Source organism: Podarcis muralis, chromosome 1 (assembly GCF_964188315.1).
Source record: "Podarcis muralis chromosome 1, rPodMur119.hap1.1, whole genome shotgun sequence".
NCBI classification, from domain to species: domain Eukaryota; kingdom Metazoa; phylum Chordata; class Lepidosauria; order Squamata; family Lacertidae; genus Podarcis; species Podarcis muralis.
Genome location: NC_135655.1, coordinates 55915277 through 55938957, shown reverse-complemented (window position 1 = coordinate 55938957; position 23681 = coordinate 55915277). Strand labels below are relative to the sequence as shown.

Below are 23681 nucleotides of genomic sequence, written 5' to 3'. Positions count from 1 at the left end.
GCCCCCCAAAAAACCTTGGCTGGGGGGGGTCAGGAGAACCCCCATAGCAGTGTGGAGGGGAAGGACAGAGAGATAATTCCATCAGGCAAGCAGAAACAGTTGTGCTGATGGAGCGATCTCCTTGGCGTTATGTTGAATTCCACCCACCATTTCTTGTTATGTTCAGGCAACATGGTTAGAAGCAGACTATAAAATAGCTTCATTGTGAATCCATGGTGCTGGGGGTGGGCAGCAGAAAGGGCAGGTCTCCTGCACCTTTGATAGTTCTCTAGAAGCAGGGGTTTCAGCAGGTGTGGGTTGAATGACAAGCAACACCTGTTGTGGTTCCTGCTTCTGCACAGCTGTTGAATGTGTAAGAGCCCTGTCCTCTTTTTTTTGCAGCTGCCCCCCTGTGTGGATCACACAGCACATCTGGTAAAGTGGATCAGGGAACCTGTAGCCCTTCTTCACAATGTTGTTGAACTTCAACTCCCATTAACCTCAACTAGTAGGCCAATGGTTAGGACCCCCCATTCCTTGAAAGCAATGAGACTAAGAAGTCCTAAGTGTCATGTAAACTAGCTTGAATAATTAGCAGAATGCAGCTAGAGTTGGATTATTATTACAGTGGTACCTCGGGTTACATACGCTTCAGGTTACATACGCTTCAGGTTACAAACTCCACTAACCCAGAAATATTACCTCAGGTTAAGAACTTTGCTTCAGGATGAGAACAGAACTCGTGTTCCGGCGGCAGCGGGAGGCCCCATTAAGCTAAAGTGGTGCTTCAGGTTAAGAACAGTTTCAGGTTAAGAACAGACCTCCAGAACTAATTAAGTTCTTAACCCGAGGTACCACTGTATTATTATTATTACACTTATATGCCACCTTCATCTTCCAAGGATCTCAAAGTGGTGTACCTGCTTCTCCTTCTCTTCATTTCATCCTCACAACAACCCTGTGAGGGAGGTTACGCTGAGAGATGGTGACTGGCCCAAGGTCACCTAGTGAGCTTCATGACTGAGTAGAAATTCTGGATTAAGTAGTATGAGGATTGTGACCCAAGGGTGCAGTCAACATATACACAAGCACTGGGGAAAGCTTCTCTGAACTCTGTTGCTCTATGCATGCTTATCCCACTGAACTCAGTGAGGCTTGATATGAGTAAGCATTATGTACAGGATTGGACTGTACAGTCTTAATAGCAGTGAGATTATTCAGAGAAAAAAGAGGCTTAAGTTTCTACATTGTGACTAACAAATTCATTATGCTTAGAATGTTTTGTCTTGGAAAGACGTGGACACTCCAGTGCCTTATATATTGTGCTTGTTTGTCTTCTGTAACAAAAGGCATAGACTTCAGGGTTTTATTACTTGTTTTTTCTAAGACATTGTGCTTAAGATCACCAGCCGATTTGCACGTGTGCATTTAATAGCAATGTTTTATGCAGAAACCAGCAGGTAAATGTTAGGCCTCTGCTAAGGTGCTGAGACTAAGTACAATATCTCAGGGACAGGGGTTAGGATAACGCCCACTGGTTCTGCCCTCCAACTATTATTATATGTTGATAGCTCCTTGTGCACACAGGCCTGCAGGAACAAATCTGTGGAGAGAGGCAAAATATGCCCACATTGAGCACAGAGAGTAGTCCATGCATGTAGTTTGTGTTTGGCTAATAAATGTAATTCTGGTTCCCACATCGCATGCTGATTTCAGGCCGACAGAGTCGATGTCACCTGCTAATAGCTATGAATCAAAAAGTAATTTTAAAGGGGCCAGTTCCAAAGCTGGCGACTCTACACACCTCTAGGACAGCACTCTGTGGGACACAACATAATCTGGGTTATATGGGTCTATATATTAGACTATTCGGCCCTACAGGGCAGAGAACCTGCCCCCGTTCCTTTAATAGTTCTGCAGAAATGTGAATTGCAGCAGATTCCTCTTCCCTCATATGTACATGACAAACTTGTACTTGCCAAAATTTTCTCCTTCTGCACAGCTGTCTCCTTTGCATTCTGTCACTCTGGTTTTTCTTTTTGTTTTTAACAAAGAAGCTGGTCTTCTAACGTACATCCTGCTAAATTGGGATATTCTCTGGTGTATCCGTATGCAGACTACATACCTTGATGAAGTAGTCTGGCAGCTATAAAAGTTCAAGTTAGTCTCTAAGGTGCCACAACATTTTCCCTTCAATCTGGCAACTCTCTGTAGACATAGGATCGGCAGCACATAGTCCTCAGAGCTGCTGGTGGCTTTCTTTTCATTGAATATAGACAGAATGCACAACGCTAATCAAAGGTTGTAACTTCTCTACATGGAAAACAGATGTACTGTCTGAAGCAACCTTTTCCCAAATCCAATAGGTTTAAAGTAAAGCATGTTGCTCATAAGAGCATTACTAGTGTAGGGTTGTAAGTATAAATTCCATGCATTTTTAAGTTGAGCATGTGGGCAGGGGACTGAATCTAGGGAAATCCTTTCCTTTCTTTCAAATAACGATGAAAACTTTTAATATTTGTGATCTGTTTACTGGATGCACCCTGGGTGCAGGCTACTGATGTATGTGAGAATCTCTGAAGTAGGACCAAATTCTGAAGCATTCAGGCTTCAGCCCTGGGCAGAGTTGCATGAGGATGCACACGTTAAATACAGCAGGACTTAACTCCTGAGAAAATGTGCATAGGAGTGTGCTGAGTGGCTTCAATCCTATGCACAGGCTCATAATAACAAGCCTCATTTAACACATTGGACTGAATATACATATTCAAGACTTGGCTACCAGTCTATGTACATGGTCACAACTGAATTGGCATGGCATTAATAACTGTGAGGGTATGCAATTGCTTTTAAATGTTGTTGGATGCTCCAAATGATTGTAAGTTTTAAGTTGTTTTAATTTGTTTTTTAGATTGAATTGAATTGTTGTGTACAAACATTTTTCTGTTTGCTTCCCTGGGCTTCTTTATAAGTAAATTAAATATTTCATTGTCATTTTGTTAGCAATCAAATAATGTGCATTGGCCTTTTTAGGAATATGGGATATATTAGCATTTCCCCCCCCCCTCATTTGTTTTTCATCATAGCATTCACTTTGGTGCACTGGAATTCCTAACCCTCTTCTTTTTCTCTTTCTCTTTCCCTCATCATAGGAAGTCAACATCCGCCAGCATGGAGATGCTGCCACCACCAAGCATGAACTTGTGCTTTGTGTCGGAGCAGCTCCAGCCGCCCTCTATGAAGTTTTCCGAATGGAAATTCAAGCTGTTCAAAGTGAGATCAGTTAGCAAACCGCTTCCTGAAGATGGTCACCTGGCTCACAGTGATAAAGGAAAAGAGGCAGCCTCTCTGGACAATGTCACCGAGGAGCAGGCTGATGTGATTACTTCAGTGTCACAAGAACCTTCTGAAACAGTCACAGAAGTCAACAGCACTGAGCAGGCAAGAGATAAAAATGCCTTTCCTGTGAACCAAAGGGAGATTGAAACTCACCAAACCAAACTGCAGCACCTCTGTCGCATCTGTGGAGGCTCATTTAAGACTGACCCTTACAAGCGAAGCCACCCAGTTCATGGGCCAGTGGATGATGAGATGCAAGCCCTTCTAAGAAAGAAGGAGAAAAGGGCCACATCCTGGCCAGATCTTCTTGCTAAGGTTTTCAAGATAGACGTGAGAGGTGACATTGACACAATCCATCCTACTAATTTTTGCCACAACTGCTGGAATGTTGTTCAAAGGAAATTCAGCAATTCTCCATGTGAAGAGTATTTCCCAAGGAATGGCACCATGGAATGGCATCCCCATTCCCCAAGCTGCGAGGTGTGTGGCACTGCCTTCCGTGGGGTCAAAAGAAAGAAGCAAGCCCTGAATCCACACATGAGCAAAAAGCTCAGGATCGCAGCTGGACGTGCTAGAAAAATAAGGCGCGTAAGGAATACGAAACGAGTGAACCACAAGGCTTTAATGAAAAAGATTGCCAACTGCAACAAGATACACCTCAGTACCAAGATCCTTGCTGTAGATTATCCTGTGGACTTTGTAAAATCGATCTCTTGCCAGATCTGTGAGCATATCTTGGCTGATCCAGTAGAAACGACATGTCGGCACTTATTCTGCAGAGTCTGCATCCTTAAATGCCTCAAAGTGATGGGAAGTTATTGCCCAGCCTGTCGCTATCCTTGCTTTCCGACAGATCTGGTGAGCCCTGTTAAATCCTTCTTGAGTATCCTCAACAGTTTGGCTGTGAGATGTCCAGTGAAAGGGTGTCATGAGGAGGTCCTCCTGGGAAAATACTGCCACCATCTTTCCATCCACAAAGAGGTAGAAGACAAAGAGGGCTATGTGTATGTAAACAAAGGTGGGCGGCCAAGACAACACTTACTTTCATTGACCCGGAGAGCACAAAAGCACCGCCTAAGAGAACTCAAGCTTCAAGTGAAAGCTTTTGCTGACAAAGAAGAAGGGGGAGATGTAAAGTCTGTGTGTCTAACTTTGTTCCTACTGGCTCTGAGAGCGAGAAATGAACATAGACACGCTGATGAGTTGGAAGCTATGATGCAAGGAAAGGGATCAGGCCTTCACCCAGCTGTTTGCTTGGCAATTCGGGTCAACACCTTTCTCAGCTGTAGCCAATACCATAAAATGTACAGAACTGTAAAAGCAATAACAGGAAGGCAGATATTTCAGCCATTGCATGCCCTCCGAACTGCTGAAAAGTCTCTCCTCCCAGGTTACCATCCATTTGAGTGGAAGCCACCCTTGAAAAATGTCTCCAGTAACACAGAAGTAGGCATTATTGATGGGCTGTCAGGCATACAGCGTTTGGTTGATGACTACCCAGTGGACACAATTGCCAAGAGATTTCGATATGATGCAGCTTTGGTTTCTGCCCTGATGGATATGGAAGAAGACATCATGGAAGGACTGAAAACTAAGGACTTGGATGACTATTTGAAAGGCCCTTTCACTGTGGTGATTAAAGAGTCCTGTGATGGAATGGGAGATGTCAGTGAAAAGCATGGCTGTGGCCCACCGGTCCCCGAGAAAGCAGTTCGGTTCTCTTTCACACTCATGAGCATCACAGTAGCTCATGATAAGGGAAGCTCCAATATCTTTGAAGAAAGCAAACCCAATTCAGAACTGTGTTGCAAACCTTTGTGTCTCATGCTGGCTGACGAATCAGATCATGAGACACTCACAGCCATACTGAGCCCTCTTGTGGCAGAAAGAGAGGCCATGAAAAATAGTGTATTGATACTTGATATGGCTGGGATCCCCAGAATGTTCAAATTTGTCTTTCGGGGCACTGGATATGATGAAAAGCTTGTCCGTGAAGTAGAGGGCCTTGAAGCCTCTGGCTCGACTTACATTTGCACACTTTGTGATACAACACGCCAGGAAGCATCTCAGAACTTGATCCTCCATTCCATAACGAGAAGTCATACTGAAAACCTAGAGCGATATGAGGTGTGGAGGTCAAACCCTTTCCACGAGACTGTTGAAGAACTACGTGACAGAGTGAAGGGTGTTTCTGCCAAGCCTTTTATTGAGACGGTTCCTTCGATAGATGCATTGCACTGTGACATTGGCAACGCAGCTGAGTTTTACAAAATATTCCAGTTTGAGATTGGCGAAGTATACAAAAACCCGGACGCATCCAAAGAAGAGAGAAAGAGGTGGCAATCAACTCTTGATAAGCTCCTTCGAAAGAAAATGAACTTAAAGCCCATGACAAGGATGAATGGGAATTTTGCAAGAAAGCTCATGACCAAAGAGACTGTGGAAGCAGTATGTGAATTAATAAAGTGTGACGAGAGACAGGAAGCCCTTAGAGAACTCATGGACCTTTACCTTAAGATGAAGCCAGTATGGCGGTCCTCATGTCCCACCAAGGAATGCCCAGAACTTGTTTGCCAGTACAGCTTCCACTCTCAACGTTTCGCAGAGTTGCTGTCCACAAAATTCAGTTACAGATATGAGGGAAGGATCACAAATTACTTTCATAAAACGCTTGCTCATGTTCCTGAAATTATCGAAAGAGATGGCTCCATTGGTGCTTGGGCAAGTGAGGGCAATGAATCTGGGAACAAGCTATTCAGGCGCTTTCGAAAAATGAACGCCAGGCAATCAAAATGCTATGAAATGGAGGATGTCTTGAAGCACCATTGGCTGTACACCTCAAAACATTTGCAGAAGTTCATGAATGCTCATAATATGTTGAAAAGCCAGGGGTTCACGTTAAATCCAGAGCAGAGTATGGGAGATTTCATGACACTGGAAGACTCATTAGAAATTACTGATTCCATGGAATTCTAAGCGGAGGGTAAAATTGCATTGGTCCTGGAGCTGAACTGCCTTTAGTGCAGGCAGACTTGGAAATAGCATTGCTGTTTACAATGAGTGGTAGAGTGTCCTGCCTTTGATGGCATTTTATGGTGGGCTGTCCTGGGTAACATATTCCAGAATATGATAAGGCGTGTTAGTAGACTGGTGTGAATTACTGACCAGTTTGTAAGAGGAAAGTTGAAAGGTTTTAGGAATCTTATTCTGATTTCTTTCTATCATGTAGTAACTTTTGCCAAAGTTGTGGAAGTTTAGAAAAGTTTATGGAGACATCAAATGAACATTATAATGCAGAGAGAGAATAGAATGCTTGTTTTCATAGCTATATTTTATCCTCCCTGGGAACCCATTTTATAGCTATATTTTATCCACCATGGGACTCCATCTTAAGGGTGGAATACACATTCATTTAATAGATAAAATATAAATATTTCATTTTAAAGTTTGAGTTTTCTTTATTAGTGGCCAGTGGCCTCTAGTTTCTAATAGCAACATGAAGGGATTTGGCCCTTATTATCCATTAAATGTTGCTAATATTTAGATCTGAGGCTATGCCAACATAGGATAAAGTAAAAACTTATTGGCTTCAATCCCGAGAAAATCAGTCGTGTTTATGTCCTTGTAAGAACACCACCAATAAAAACTTGGAATCATCACATTTCAAGTTTCCTTGACTCTATAAGCAAAGACCAATGAACTGGAGCAGGATGGAAAAACTTGAATTGTGATGATGTCACAGCATGCACACAGACTCAAGTGAGATCATGGGAAGAGGGCAAGAAGGAGACAATGGGTTGCAGGTTGTTGGTAGGCATACCCATCTTTCTGTTCTTAACACCACTCACTAAATAAACGACCATCTTCTATAGGTTTGCAAGAAGTCCCAGTGAATTTATTGTTAATGATTTCAGCATGCTTCAATGTAAGTTTTTGTTTTAAATACCTTATTGGATTGTGATTAGTTTAATTTACACATCTGCAATGTTGCTCATCTATTAGCATCAGTACAGTATTTATAAAATTGTTTGCACACTGGGATAATGCCTATCCAGGCTGTTTAGATAACTACAGCATATGCTTTTTATGACAGTCTCTTTTATATTTTGCCAGCAAGTTTTGTGACAAGTAATTTTATTGATACAATAGCAGTGATTTTATCTTTTACTGTTATCTGAACTAATCTTATGTTTCTTTTAAAAACGTTTGCTTAAGCGTTACAATTTTTTTTAAAAAAAAACCTGAAATGTTTTCCTTTGTATTTTTACTTAACATATTTTAGCTTTTTAACAGATTGCAAATTGTTTTTGGTAATAAGCAAATGTTATTCTTATATATGTAATTTCTCTTGCAGTATGTATTTGTTTGAAAATATGCATCTTTCTATGCTTTGGGTACAGTTTTGGAGCTGAGAGCTATATTGCAAAATTGGAGAGGTGCAAACTTCAAAAAACAACAACTGCATTTGGGTCCAACAGTAGTCTGGAAAGTGAGGTTCGAGAGTTTTGCAAAGAACACAATTCCCCAAGCATCCCATTGCTGAGACTCTTGCAATGGACGAAGAGTCTGCTTTTAGGACCATCTGTAGATGGCTCTTAATAAATTTGATTGATTATAAATAAACTCAACTGATGCTTAAAGGGATCTTACTGCCCACTGTGAAATTTTTATTTACAGACAAGTCCAGAAGGCTCAGTAAAATCCGCACCTTTCCTTTGGCACAACTCTGAAGTTCTGAACTATTCATGCTGCTGCTTGTTTGCTTCCTACTTTATCTGGAAACTGACATTGCAGGGTTTGTAATCTGCTACTGTATGCCAAATCTGCTTCAGCAATATATTTCTGTCATTTTTTGCAGTTTGTTGGCAGTACCTGGTACATGTAAACTTCAGCAGGAGGGGGCTTTGGGGCTTTTTTGTTTTGTTTTTGCCTACATGCCAGTGTTGCGTGTGGCAAAAAGCTACCCCATATTGTCTCACACCTTCTCTCTCCTACACATACACACATAGGGGCAGGCACACAGCTGATCCATGCAGCTCCAAATAGCAGAGGGACTATTGCCTTCTTTGTGCTCATCAGATGACCAGGGACTTGAAGGGGGCAAATTAGGGTGCTGGGCTCTGCCCACCTCATACTTAATATTTTCTCTACTGATTCTAAAAAGTCTGAGTTAGGATTTCTTCTTTTGAAGAAGGTTGTACATGACTCAACTCAATCTATATATGCCTTAGAGATATTCAAGTATTCTGAACTTAGCTCCTGTTGCTCTGTCCCAGCTTCTGCCAGTCTAGTAGTTCAAAAGCATATCAGTGCAAGCATATCAGTGTGGTGGGAACATAAATGGCATTTCAGTGCGCTCTAGAACTGGTCACAGTCCTCTGTGCACCAGTAGCAATTTAGTCATGCTAGCCACATGACCTGGAAAACTGTCTGTAGACAAACACCGGCTCCCTTGGCCTGAAGTGAGATGAGCTGTGTACACTATAGTCGCCTTTGGCTGGACTTAACCATCTAGGGGTCCTTTACTCTTTAAAAAAAACACACACACACAAAATCTATCCTTATTTTACCCTGCTTTTTTGTATGATTCCTTAGTCATGTGGGTTGTTGCAAATAGTCTCATTTGAGATATTAGTCTGGAAGTTACACTATTAAATCCCCCAGACACTTTGGGGAGGGGGTTGACATCTGATTTCCTTGGTGCACGCAAGCTATTGGGGAAAGTTGAGGCTGGTTTGGTTTTGTTGTCTTTCTCCTGTACAAACTTGAAATTAGTCTTGTGTTCTCTTTGTCTCTGTTGCTGCATTATTTAAATAAAGGTGTCTGTTTGGTTGAGAGGCTTTGAACTCATTTAGACAAAAGGAAGTCTCCAGCAACTGATTCCTTTAGTGAAGTGTAGAGAGAAAAACAATAGGACAAACTGCACAGCCTTGTATCTGAATGAGAGTGATTTTTGTTATTTGCCAAGAGATGCGCAGTGTTGGCCCACGGCTAGGCAAATGGTTTATTGTGAAGCTTTTGGGGGCTTTGAAGCAGCTTTAAATAAGTGGAAGCACTTACATTCTTTCTCTTCTTCAAAATTACATTTCCTTTCTACTCTAAATTGATATAAATACCTCAGATGCTCATTCTGTTGGTTGGGAAGCTGTCCCCCCCCCCTTTTAAATCGTTCTTGCTAAATTGTATTGAAACTCAGCTCTTGGCAATTATTTTCTGTAGTTTTATTGTCGAAAGACTTGTGCAAGGTGTTTTAACAGGCAGTCTGAACCCCAGCCATGAAACTTGGAGTTCAGCTAACAATTAATTCATTGTGTTAATTTAGCTGTCTGGATCCTACCAATGCCACTTTGATTTAACTGGGGTTTGGTTCAGGAGGCTAGTGGCTGGGACCTGACATGCTGGGCAGTTTACCAACAGACATTGCTTTCTCTTGTTTCACCATATTCTATGCTTACCTTATTGCTTCAGACGAAAAGGATTTGTGCTTGATTTTGAGGTAGCCAGTTACAAATGCTCTAAACTCAGGACTCAGCCATGTGTCCTAAACTGTGACATTAATGATCATTCCAAAATTAAAGCAAATATGGATGCCCAATTTATTTGATTGTCATTTTCTAAGGATTTAGAGAGAATACTGCAATTCTGTAGTCAAACAATGGCTGTAAAATCCAAAAAGCTAGAAACAGGGAACCACTTTCTGTTACTTCAGTAAAATGCTTTCAAAGGTTATATCAAGCAATATTATTTCTTGTTCTGATCATTTTATGTTATTGTTAAAATTGTTGTTAAAAATAAACTCTTTGAGAAATATTTTGAGAAATATTTAACGTTTCCCTTTCTTATGGTTTACTGCAAAATTGTATTTGAGATGCTCTGCCCTGGTTCTCGAAGGCAGAATGCTGTTGAATACCAGCTGCTGGGGACCACACAAGGGAGAGTGCTCTTGGGCCCAGGTCCTGCTGGCAGGCTTTCCGCAGGCATTGGGGGAGGGGGAGCAATATAATAACAGGATGCTGAACTAAATGTGCCATTGGCCTGATCCAGCAGACTCTTCTTATGTTCTTATTGGGAGAGGGGGCAAAAAGGAGAGTTAGGGTTTCAGCCAATGCTGGACAAGCAGAGTTCAACTCACACAGCTGGACTTCCACTTCCTCTCCTCTTTACCAAAATCTGCTCAGTGTGTCTGTCTGTCTCTGAACCCCTTGGAACTTTTGTTGGGGTACATAGGGGACTGAGAGGAGATATGGGGGAAGTTCTGTTGCACAAGCATGAGTTGGCTGTGTGAGCAGAACAGGAAACCCATCACCCCCAGTTCTCCCATAGTCCTCCTGACACTGTAGTCAGCAGGGTGCGAGAGATAAGGAATACAGTCAAACCTTGGCTCCCAAATGGCTCCATTTTTGAATGCTACGGCTCCCCAACACTGAAAACCCGGAAGTAAATGCTCCAGTTTTTCAACGTTTTTCAGAAGCTGAATATCCGATGCGGCTTCCGCTTGAGTGCAGGAAGCTCTTGCAACCAATTGGAAGCCATGCCTTGGTTGTTGAACATTTAAGCTGAACAGGTTTCCGGAATGGATTATGTTCAACAACATTAACAGAATGGAAAGGAAGCGATGGCACTTTTAGCACCTGATTCAGAGCAATAACATTTATCCTGCTCCCACATGAACCCCCACACAATTCAAACCACAGCAAGCCACAGTCAAAGAGGTGCTGCCCAATTACATAATTCTCAGAGTAGGTCCATTGAACTCAGTGGACAAAGTTAGGCCTGCTAATTACAACTGTTGGGTCTATTCTGATAATGACTTAGTTGTATATCACTCAGTGTTTTCAGTAGTGGGAAGGAAAATTGAATCTTAATTTGTTGATCCGAAATTGGCCTGGTTTGGCTTGGAGTGTTTTGGAGGCCACCAGCTTTGTGACAGGTTCGAATCAGAACCTTTCTTAGGAAAACTGAAGCTTTGTCTTCAATATTCTAAGATTATTATTTTTTTAAAAAAGGTTGTGACTCCTTTTCCTTCCTTCTATGCTGTGTGCCTTTAAAATTGTAGTATTGTTGTGCATCAAAAAGAATAGTGCCATTTTGTTCTCTCAACAATCCTGTGAGATACATGAAATGGAGAAATAACAAGTGAACTTCATACCTGAGTGGGGAGATAAGCAAAGGCATCCCTGCTAAATTCTAACACTCTATCAGCTCTAGCAAACGAACTCTTTTGCCATTACTGCAGAAAGCTGCATGCACTCTATCATTTAGTCATTCATTCATTAACTAACTATTTATCCAGCCCTTCCTCCAAAAAGAGCCCAAGGCCAAGTGCTAAAACCGTTCAATTTTTAAAAAATTAAAAATGTATTTGAAATATCTGAAAACATTAAAAACGCATAAAAAGGAAACTACTTGCAAGTTCCATGTAAACTCCTACACAGAAGTGAGTTCCCTGAGGGAGTTTTGGATCAGCTCAGGCAGTCTTGAGTAATCAGCAGTGCTTTTGATATCAAGCCATGCACATGTATCAGTGACTACAATCCTAAACACATTAAGCAGCAAGTAAGCCCCCACTGAAGGGACGCAGGTGGCGCTGTGGGTTAAACCACAGAACCTAGGACTTGCTGATCAGAAGGTCGGCGGTTCGAATCCCCGCAACGGGGTGAGCTCCCATTGCTCGGACCCTGCTCCTGCCAACCTAGCAGTTTGAAAGCACATCAAAGTGCAAGTAGATAAATAGGTACCACTCTGGCGGGAAGGTAAATGGCGTTTCCGTGCGCTGCTCTGGTTCGTCAGAAGTGGCTTGGTCATGCTGGCCACATGACCCTGAAGCTGTACGCCAGCTCCCTCGGCCAATAAAGCGAGATGAGCACCGCAACCCCAGAGTCAGTCACGATTGGACCTTTACCTTTACCTAAGCCCCCACTGAATGCAATGGGATTTCAGAGTAAACATGTATAGGATCTAGCATCTTTTAAAGCATTCCTTTTTGGCAGTGGCGTAGCGTGGGTTGTCAGCACCCGGGGCAAGGCAAGTAATTTGCACCTCCTAACCCGTGGATTTGCGCCCCCTAACCTGTGGATTTGCCCTAACCCCAGATGTTGCGCCCGGTGCGGCCGGCCCCCCCTGCACCCCCCACGCTACGCCACTGCTTTTTGGATGCCTTAATAGCGTGTTCAGTCCTATCCATGTTGGTGTCGGTTGTCAAACCTGTTAAATCCTAAGCATGATTGTATTGGTTCTCAAGCACATTGTTCTTGTTTTAATTTAATGCATTTATTGTTCTTACAAAAACCATAGGATATTCTTGCCAAAAAAAATACAAATTCAATAAAAATGAAGTGCCAACTTCCAAAATACATGTCACCACAAGACATTGAATAATCTCCACATTTCTAATTTACAAAGATTGTAAGTAATCACAGCATTTCCTCATACAAAATTAGATACAAAATTAAAGCAATTTTGCATTTTTGGAATTAAAGCATTCTGCGCACAAATTTGTATGAATGGTTCCACTTAATTACAAATAAATCTAATGTGCGGCATCTTTCACTCAAACTTATTATTCTGTGCTGAAAAAAACAAAAGGAAGATTTCTGCACCATTACGTCTTGTTTAATGCCATGTAAATTCACTGCTGATTGAATCAGGTTTACTGATTGAAAGCTGAATAGATAACATTTTTGGTTAAGCTTTAAAACTCTTCTACATAGTAATATATATGCATACAGAACAAGACCACATGCAAATCACCTATAGCTCTGGGCAGTGCTTTTTGGGTAAGAAAGCAAGGTGCTGGTATTCATATATTGATAAAAATGCCATGGGTGCCAGCACAAATGGCCAAGAATTCAGCTGAAAACCAGAAGAGCCACCACCAGTCAATGAGACAATCCTATGCTAGATGGTAGATGGGCCAATGGTCTGACTCAGTGGAGATATTTTCATTTTATTCTGTACCTGGACACAGGTCATCTGTACCTTTGCTCAGCTACTTGTGAGAAAAAGTCAATATATGGTATTCTAAATATCACCACAGGCTTTTGTCCCCTGAATAAACTGGAGTTCTTCTCATGAGTTCGTCTGTCCTCTCGTTCTCTCCATGTGGTTTGGTTTTGAGTGTGTGTAGCTTTCACCCCCGGGAGAGTGTAGCCATTACTGTTTAAACTGGTATCATAGTGCTTTAACTGTATAGTGTGAATGTGGCCAGAATCTCAGAAGAGATAGCATTATTGGTCATACCACACATTAAATTAATACAATCATTGCTTTGCTGAATTTAAGCAAAACCATTTTGATCCAGTAAAATGCATTTCTAATGATGCTATAAAATGGAGCAGCATTTGTCTTTACTTTTTATTTTATTTAAAAATCTTAGAACGTAAAAAATACAGAAGCTATAATTACAACAATGGTATAGAGCTGATGTCAGGGGCTGGGCAGAGGAGGTCACAGGTCAGAGGCAGATGAGGGGGAAAGGTGGGAAATAATGGGAGAGGATGAGCAGGAAGAGCCAGAGCAGCAGCTGGCTGACACGTTGTCACAAAGCATTCCAGACCCACCATCTCCCGGAACCCGGAGAGCCTTAAAAGTAGGAGAGCAAAGAGCTCAAAGACAAAGGGCATTTAGCGGCATCCGTAGAGGAGATGATGGTGATGAATGAGGAAGTGGGAGAGAAGGGGGATGGAGATTTACTCGGGACAATGCCACTATCCAAGAGGCTGGGTTCTATCGCCTCTCTTTGTAAAGTTTGAAATAAAAAAAAGGATTGTCAGAAACTTTTCCTCGTATTGATACTTTCCTGGGCAACCAGCTGGGAGCACCCTGACAGCTAAAAACAATCACAACCTTCACCCTTGGTAAAAGGAAAACATTTAGCCCACCATCTCTAAAACATTTTATCCACAGAATAAGAAGCCAAGAAGCCAAGCCAAGAAGAATATTCGTCTCAAATATGGAACTATACAGGGAATTGTGGATTCTTTTATAAGTCTCAAGTACTGTGATCATCATATTAAACTGAAATAAATCCAAATAATTACAAACAACACAAAAAAATTTGAAACCAAAGCATCGCTATGAAATCTTAAAACTATTTTGATTTGTTACTGGTCACTGAATTGGGATCTCAAGAGTTTTTCATACCAAAATGCCATTCATTACTGTTAGACTACTGAAATAGCTTCCGGATAAAGGACTTTTTTGCAGGAGTGAATATTGTCATGGGTTTTTTCCTGTGCAATGCTTTCATGGGTGGCTTTTCCACTGGAGGAGTCTCCTTGGGAGTCTGCAGTCCCCTGGCCAAACTGGTATGCTCAGGGCAGAAGTACTTGGTGTTTACCTGTGAAAGGTGAATAAGCATGTCTTCAGATAAGTCCATGCACTGAGCGTGGACCCAGTGACCATCTCCATTTGAACAGAAGATCATTGCTGGCTTGTTGAGCTCTGTTGAGTACAAGGGCACCCAGGTGTTGATATCAATATCACAGCCTGAAGAGCAGGTGATCCAATAGCCTGTTTCTGACTCATCTTCTTCATCATCTTCATTATAGGTGTCAATGTCAAAGCTGAAAGTAAACTCCTCTGAATCTTCAAAAGGCGTAGACTCTCCTGCATCTTCTGTAGAACTCTGACTGCACACTTGTGCCATCTGTTCTGGGTCTTGATCACTTTCTTCTTTGCATCTCAACAAGTAAAAGTAGTTAGCATCTGAAATTAGCTGCCTGTTGTCTCCAGGTATACCAAACAGTATGCCTCCATTTCCCATATCACTCCCAAACCATATCTTGCAGTGTTTGATATCTGGGGTCCATTCTGGTGCCTCTCTTTCCACTATCTCTATCTTGTTATCTTCTAGGTTGATTGTATTACAAACCATTCTCTTCTGGTTATCAGAGTGGTAGCCCCCAACAATGACAAATTCCTGGTCTCCAGTCTGGGTCATGATGGCACTTGATACTGAGATCCCACCAGACAAAACACTACAGTTCACAGCTGGGCTTCCTAAGGGAAGGTCAACTTTTATTCTATAGAGATTTGGGGGTCTCGTATTACTTTCAATGGAATGGCCTCCTATGATATAGATGGTGTCATTTCTAGCAAGGGAGAGATGAAAGGAGAATCCCCCCATAAGCTCTTGGAAGGCATGTGAGGTGCAACATCCAAATTCAGGATCAACCAGAAATATGTATGGCATACAGTCAACCACACTGTTCCAGTTTTCAGTTGTCCTCTCTCCGAGGGCCTTGTATGATCTCCCCCCAACTATAACAATTATACTTTTACCTTGACTATGAACCACATTAATGGTATGGCCATATCTGGCTTCCGGGACCTCCCCAGCTAATTCTTTCTCAGTACACTTAAATGTGAATTTCTTGCTATTCTTGCTGATTAGGCTCATGATGTACAGCTTATCAGAAAGTTCATTGTTGGGTGTTTTCCCTCCATGGATGAAGTATGGACACTTCTCAGACTGGGCCATACTGCCTTTGGGAGTGCAGATGGCAGGGTACCGCAGAGGGGGAAGGTAGCAAGAATCCTTAGAGAAGTATGCCGGCTTCAGTTTGAGCTCTTCCTTTTTGAAATCAAGAAGGAAAACTCCAGTCGGACAGGACCTCTTTGGCCAGCCTTTCTGTCCAAACAAGAAAACACGGCCATCAAAGTTCAGCAGTGAAAATCCTGGCTGGATCAGTGAAGAATTGTTAATGGTCGATATCATCTGAAGAGGCATCTTCTCAGGCAAACAAGTCATGGTATTGTCAATATCTGAAAAAAAGAGAATGAGAAGGTGAGCTGCAGGGTGATTAAATAAGTTACTGCTTGGCTGTGTGACCTTGAACATATCAGGTCACTGCTCTTCACCCTGTGTCACTGCCTGTCAATGGAAGTAATTCTCTGAGATAAATGCTGTGAGAACCACAACATGAAAAAGAACGGTAGAAAAGGCAATCAAAAGGCTAAATAAGATGTGACATTTGTTTTATATCTTCTCCTGGAGGGAGCAAGGCCATATAGCTCAGCACTCATCTAGAGTGGTAAACTTTCAGAGGTCTGGCTGCAAGTGCACGTAAGCCCGTAAGGATGTCATTTCAAGCCAGCCCTTGCTCAGTGTTAACAACAGAGCAACAAGGAAGAAGATGTTGGAAACAGGGACCACTTTCAGGATTAATTCATCAAGTGGTATCAGTCCTTCTGGAAAGCCTTTTGAGAAATGAAGAGTTTAGGTGGGCTACAAAGAATCAATATCAAGTTAAAGGCCTTGGCTAACTTAGGGCACAGTCCACCAGGAAATATTATTGCACCAGCTCTGTTGAAAGATGCTAAGGAATTCTCATGCTAGCCACACCTCTTTTTCATTTCAACACAATGTTCCCCTGAGGTTTTGGCTTCAAAGGAAGATGGCATGTGATCTAGGCAGCAGCAAGAGCAGCAAATGCATATCGCAGGCTAGAAACCCCAAGCCTTCCCTCTCTGTTATCTAGCTGTCCAACACTACTATCTTAACTAGAGCTAAGGGAGGAAATTAGACTTTAAATGCAGTCTGGGGGAACTCTGACCTGCAGGCCAGATGCACCTCATGAGAGGTCCCTATTCGGGCTTCCAACTGGCTCCAATGAGATGCTGTTTTCAAGTCTAACAGTCTTGCAGGGGACATATTTGGGAGGAAAGTATAGCTGAGTGGGGACTAGTTGCTTCTCCTCATGTGCAACAGCAGTTAGGCTTGACAAAGGCCTCCCATTGGCTTTGTTAAATGTTCAGACCAGCTGCATTACACAGAAACAAAAACAGCACATTGCTAGCATACTTCAACAGCATTTTTCAGTTTAGAGATGTACGACCATAATAGAGGTGCCATAGTTTACAGTGGTACCTTGGGTTAAGTACTTAATTCGTTCCAGAGGCCCGTTCTTAACCTGAAACTGTTCTTAACCTGAAGCACCACTTTAGCTAATGGGGCCTCCTGCTGCTGCCCTGCCGCCAGAGCACAATTTCTGTTCTCATCCTGAAGCAAAGTTCTTAACCCGAGGTACTATTTCTGGGTTAGCGGAGTCTGTAACCTGAAGCGTCTGTAACCTGAAGCGTATGTAACCCGAGGTACCACTGTATTATGAGATACATCCTTGACAGGATGCTATCATTGACAAGAAGAAATTGTGATGTGTAACCTGAGGTACCACTGTATTATGAGATACATCCTTGACAGGATGCTATCATTTGTCTGTTATCATTTATCTCTTGGGATGCTGACAAGAAGAAATTGTGATGTGGCAAATGACATAGATTTGCCAGTCTCTTTATTATTTGCTTAAAGGCTTCCCAGGTTTGCACTGGCCAAATACTTTAGTTTTTATTTCAAAAACTTGAGCCTAGGGCATCTATCTCCCATCTATCTGAAAGAAATTTTGTTGCTTCATTTGCTTTGTGTGTTATCAAATCTTCAAATTTATATGAAAGGTTGCAAATATGCTGGGAAAATGTGCACGGAGGGGGTGCATTTCTTCTTGTCTCACAGACCCTATGAAAATCAGAAATGTAGGTTACAATTGTGTGCACAATTACCTGGGAGTAAGCGGCATTACAGGGACAGTGAAATTTGTTTTCACGTAATGATTCACGACTGGAAGGTTAATGCTTTTACACTGGGGGATTGGATTTGTTTGACTTTGCAGAATAAAACGGCATTGCCCTCTAGCATACACTACAAGTGTCACTCTTGGTGGATAGTCAATATAAACACTGTGGGATCTCAGACAGAAGTCCTTCACTGTCTTTTTTCTGGAGATCTCCTCATAGGGAAAGTAAATAATTTAACGTGGAACATGGTATGTGCATAACATGGTATGTGCATAACAAGCCATCATACTAGAAGTACAGAGGACACATCCACACTGCTCATTTAAAGCACATGACTTTCCACAAAGAATCCTGCAAACTGTAATTTGTTAAGGGTGCTAATTATAGTTCTGTAGTTCCCAGGATTCCTTGGGGGAAGCCGTGTGCTTTAAATGTGCCTTCTTTGGCTCCCAGTACATTTCCAAGCCCAATTCAAAGTGTTGGTGCTGACCTTTAAAGCCCTAAACGGCCTTGGCCCAGTATACCTGAAGGAACGTCTCCACCCCCATCATTCAGCCTGAGGTCCTCCTCTGAGGGTCTTCTGCTACTTCCCTCACTGTGAGAAGCGAGGTTACAGGGAACCCGCCCTGTAAATGCCCTCCCATCAGATGTCAAGGAAATAAACAACAATCTGACTTTTAGAAGACATTTGAAGGCAACCCTGTTTAGGGAAGTTTTTAATGTTTGATGTTTTATCATGTTTTTAATATTCTGTTGGGAGCCACCCAGAGTAACTGGGGTATAATAAACAAACAAACAAGCAAGCAAGCAATAAAATTGTTGTTGTTGTTGTTGGTTGTTGTTGTTGTTGTTGTTACTGGAGTACATTTTTAGAGTCCGTTCACATGTTAAAAGTCCCATGAGGAAGTCACTTTAAATTGCACTACATGGAAGCAATCAACAATTCCTGGAGTTGTTTCACAATCAACTCTGGGAATTGTAGCTCTGTGAGGGGAAGGGGTGTGTGTCTCTTAATAACTCTCAGCACCCTTAATGAACTATAGTGCCCAGGATTCTTTGGGTATAGACATGACAATTAAAGTGGTATAAGAGTGGTTTAAATGTAAGGTGAGGATGTGACCTGAGTGGTAAGCTGCTGATGTGCAGCTGATCACTACAAACATCCAGAAACAAATAATTACATTGGTGTGGTGCTATGTGTTCGCAACAATGCAGTTAATTTTATTTATTTATCATGTATTCAGCACCGTTTATCAAGGTAGAGCTCCATATTTCTTTGCACCTGTGTGTGTACATATGTGTGTGTATGTTCATGCTAAGTATTGACAAGAACAAGAAAACATCTGGAGGGATGCAATAAGCCAAACCTGGTGGCTTCCAGATGTTTTGCACTACAACTCTCATCAGCTGCAGGAAGCATGGCCAATGGTCAGAGGAAAAGGGAGCTGTAGCAGCAAACATCTAAAGAGCACCAGGTTGAGGGAGGCTGCATTACACATATAATGCTTGATAATTTTTATATTAAAAAAGAATCTCATAAATGACAATAGATTAAGGCTTCAATCCTATACCGAGTTACTTGGGAGTAAGCTCCTCAGCAGTCATATAAGAATGCACTCTTTATCTTTAGGAACACATCTTATTATTTATTTATTTAAATTAGTGACTATCCACTCCTTATCCAGACAGACACCAGGGTGGGGCACATAACATAACACAACACAACAACACAACACAACACAAAGATTGATGTAATGACCAGCAATACAGCGTATCACATACAAATAAAAGGATGTTTAAAGAGACCAACAGAACAGGGAATGCATTGTTTTAGTTAAAAACAGCAAATGTAATGCCCTCCAGATGTCATTGGACTAACTCTTTTGACTTAGCTAGCATGGCCAATGGTAGATGATAGCACCCCCATTGACTACTGCTGAATCAAAACATCCTATTCATAATATAATTGTTTTTCTCTGTAAACATGGCAAATTGGAGACAGATACAGGGTGGGGAACCTGTGGCTCACATTAACATTAATGTGTTCAGTTCCCATCATCTCTGACCATTGGCCATGCTGGCTGGGGTAACTCCCTTGAAGTCCAACAATATATGGAAGGCCACAGGTAACTTGTTAATCACCCCTCAACATCAATTCCCAGTTTTTGTTCTTATGATAAGCCTCCTCCACAAATGTGTGTATATACTTGTGTCCCATGTATACTGGGTATTTGATAAGACTCAATAGATAAAGAGCAGAAACACATCAGTCCTGAGTCTCTATTGGTCTGCCAGTGTCGTCATTTGACACTCAAGATTCTTTGCTATGAACCAGCAAAGATGGGATACTTGCAGCACCTAATAAGTTGAGCGAGACCCTGCAATGTGCATGTGAAAAAACGGAAAACCGCACGAGTAATGAAAAATGTGAAACCTTTACGGAGTGAGGTGGGTGCTGTACAAAATTACTCCTTGCTTATCAAAAACAGGGAAGTAGGACAGAGAAGTGATTTACAATGAGCAGCCCTCCCACTCTCCTGCAAACAAACAATCACCTGCAAACTGACCTTTCAAAGTACTTAATTTGAAGCATGTACTAAAAGTTGTGTGTTTTTTCCTTCAGCTTTAGGACCCTAGTTCTGTGGATATCTGCTCAGAAGCAAGTCCAGCTGAGTTCATTGGGAGTTACTCCCAGGTACATCTGTTTAAGACAATAGTCTGATTTATCTTAACTTTTAAAAAGTTTTGAAGCTCCTGATGGAACTAAAACACACCCAAAGGCTATAAAAATAAGGAGAAACAACTAGCATATTGGTGGCCAGTGCTAGTGATACTGAAGTCACTGGACTTTAATTATCCAATGATTTTCATAGGTCTACTATGAATATGACTAACATAACAGAAGGGTCTCTTAACTCTGTTTTAGCAGATTATTTGTGTCCTGCAGTGGTTCTACAGAGCTGGATGTATGTAGATGCCACATGCCACAGAATTTTCCTGCACTGAACCACTACATAGCTGGCATGCTTATGTGTATCATCTTCTGCTATGTACAACCATGAATAAACAACATAGTCCTACTAATAATACATATAATCAGAGTTCCCTTTAAAAAGCCCCCCCCCCCCATTTATTCAGTATTTGTTTTGTAAAGCTTGAAAGATCCACTGTAGGCAATTCAGTATCCAAACACTTTACAACCTGGTTTCTGTGCTACTCTAGTCTGCCTTGCCTATCCTAGTGCAGAAATGTGAAGATATGATTTCTCAAGAAAGAAAAATTAAAGAAAGACAAATAAGTAAACCCCTTCGCATTGGGGTATATATGATAGCATTGGGACCTACCTGGGCGATGGAGACTTTTGCTTCCTACTGATACGTTTGTATCAAAATAGGGATTCAAATGTCAACACTTTTGGATGCTTCTTTGACTGCTTTGTGTCACAGAAAAGAAGCAGGCAGGGGAAACTGTTGGCTTAGCTTACAGATGTGCTTCTGTGTTCATTGATGTGACTAACTGACTGTGACCATTTCCCCCACTTCAGATGATACAAAAGGAAACCCAACACTAGCTTGCAGTTTTAACCCTTTCAGGCTCTACCAGCCCTGAATAATAACAGGAACTTTTTTTTGTTGTTTTAGGCTACAGTGTGTGTGCATATATAGAAATGTAGCTTTCCTTTAATGTCACCGTGGAGGCCCAATGATTCGAAAAATTGTAGTGTCTTAGAGAAGGATTCCTATAATTCCTATTTTATGCTATATAAGTGTATATGTAATTTGCATGCTGCCTTGCCTCAATCTCATATAACAGGTGGCAGGTGAGGGAAATAAGAAGGGATGGAAATTCTGATATCTCCGTTAATTATTTTCTAAGGTAGTTAAGAAATGTTTGACCAGCCACCAAATTCTACCCATATAACAAAAGGCTGAATATAATATTTTGCCTACTGTCTTTCCACAGTACTGTTTTATATATCCCCCAGACATGAGGGACTAGCTACATTATACTGCTAAAACAGAACTGATGCAGCTATGCAAAATATGGTTGTGTCCCATTTGACTACAGGCCATTGACAAGGACTACCATATTTTATAAAGAAGATTGCAGCTCAACACCATGAATCATCTTATCCAAGGGCTGTTTCACATATTGCACACAGGAAATTTGGTACCTTCATTAGAAAGTTGAAGCTGACCACAATACAGTAGTGCTGTTTATACATACAACAGACACATTAGCAAACATGTGTCTGCTGCATCCACACTTTTCCACCCTTGATGTACACTTAAAACATCTTAACTTTCACACCTAAAAAATAAAAATAAAAAAGTAATGTGTGAATTGTCCCTGAACTAGCTGTCCATTGCTGATAAGGAGGAACTGCCTGTACTCAAAAGACAGAATCCTCCTGTTTTGAAGCAAATGGCCTCTTCAGCGCTAGGAGAGCAGCAACAAATATCCCTACATCAAATGCAAGAAGATTGCAATGTAGCATCCTATTTTGTTGTTTGTCAAAGATGCCACACTGACAGGGGGAGAGTTCACCTAGGTGTAAGCCTAATCATCTTCTTTCTCTTGGTAATTTGTCAAGCTGAAAAGCAACTTAAGAAGCCATTTGGAATTCAAAACGGCGGAATTAAATTGGATACTGTAGCTGCGCAATCAAGAGCGATCTGTGCGGCTGATTGCAAGGTGGGTTTTAGTACCACAAACATGTACTACTACCACAATGCCCACAAAACACCTGCTCTGCTGCACCTGGCCACCTGTGCCCACTTTCCCCTGCCTTTAGTGGGCTTTTATTTTGAAATAACATTATACATAAAGATACAATATCACTAATCAAGTGGGGAAAGGAAACTCCCTGATTACAGCCCAAAGAACATAATGGGGAAGCTGGTGGGGCAATGAGAGTGAAAAAGTCTAGGGCTGTATTCTCAGACATGTCTACTCAGAAGTCCCAATGAATAACTGACTCTGAATAGAACTTAGGAGGAAACAGGGGCGCCCTCTCACCCTCAGGATTGTGGCTGTCCGCTGCTGCACACAGACGTGTGATGTCACACACGCACATGCCTGCACGTAGTGCATGTGACGTCACACAGCCAGTAGTCAGCGAGGAACCATTTTCCGGGATGAGGGACTCGGAGGCAGAGAGAATCTGCCTCCATGCCTGAGCCCTGCTTCGGAAAAGGATTCCTCGTTGGCTGGCTGTGGAGGACAGAGCTGAACTGCTTCGCTCCGTATGGGCCTTTTCCATTGACTTTGTGGGTGCCCACCCCCCACAATTATATTATTGTGGGTGCCCAAGCACCCACAGCCCCCTGGAGTTGGCTCCTATGGGAGGAAAACAACGCAATGCATAGGATTGCAGCTGAATACTCCCCTCCAACTTTTTTGGTAATGAGTGAAAAGTTCTTTCTTCTTGATGCGATGTTGATGAATTTCATCTATTTCAATGAAACATCAAATGAACCTGACTTTCTCTGGATTGCACAACTGGTTGGAAACCCTGCTTACTCTTTATTATGGAAAGGGACTGTGCTGGTTGGACCACCATGCTTACAAGCCTATGTGGAACTACTTTGTGCAAACAGTGGCTTACGTATGGGAGGAATGTATGAATGGTACAACAGTCCTCTGCCCCATGGGTGTGTAAACTGGTCCTTTGCTCAAAAAACACATAGATAACAATGGCATGTGTGCTTTTGCTGCATAGCTGTGTGGTGCTGCTGCTTTAGCCTGTAAATCCAAGTGCTTATTTTGCTTGTTGCAGGTTGAGGGGA

The 23681-nt window shown here is 41.9% G+C and overlaps 2 protein-coding genes across 2 annotated transcripts; one reads left to right on the top strand and one right to left on the bottom strand.

Annotated features, from left to right (window-relative positions):
- The first annotated feature begins 3149 nt into the window (after positions 1–3149).
- Positions 3150–6331, top strand: RAG1 (recombination activating 1). The gene has a single exon (XM_028707283.2). It carries the CDS (start codon positions 3151–3153, stop codon positions 6292–6294), a length of 3144 nt encoding a protein of 1047 aa, XP_028563116.2. The 5' UTR covers position 3150; the 3' UTR covers positions 6295–6331.
- A 6650-nt stretch (positions 6332–12981) lies between these two features.
- Positions 12982–21379, bottom strand: RAG2 (recombination activating 2). The gene is made up of 2 exons (XM_028707282.2): positions 21237–21379; positions 12982–16083 (listed from the first exon to the last, which is right to left on the bottom strand). Exon 2 carries the CDS (start codon positions 16067–16069, stop codon positions 14486–14488), a length of 1584 nt encoding a protein of 527 aa, XP_028563115.2. The 5' UTR covers positions 16070–16083; positions 21237–21379; the 3' UTR covers positions 12982–14485.
- Between the last annotated feature and the right edge of the window lie 2302 nt (positions 21380–23681).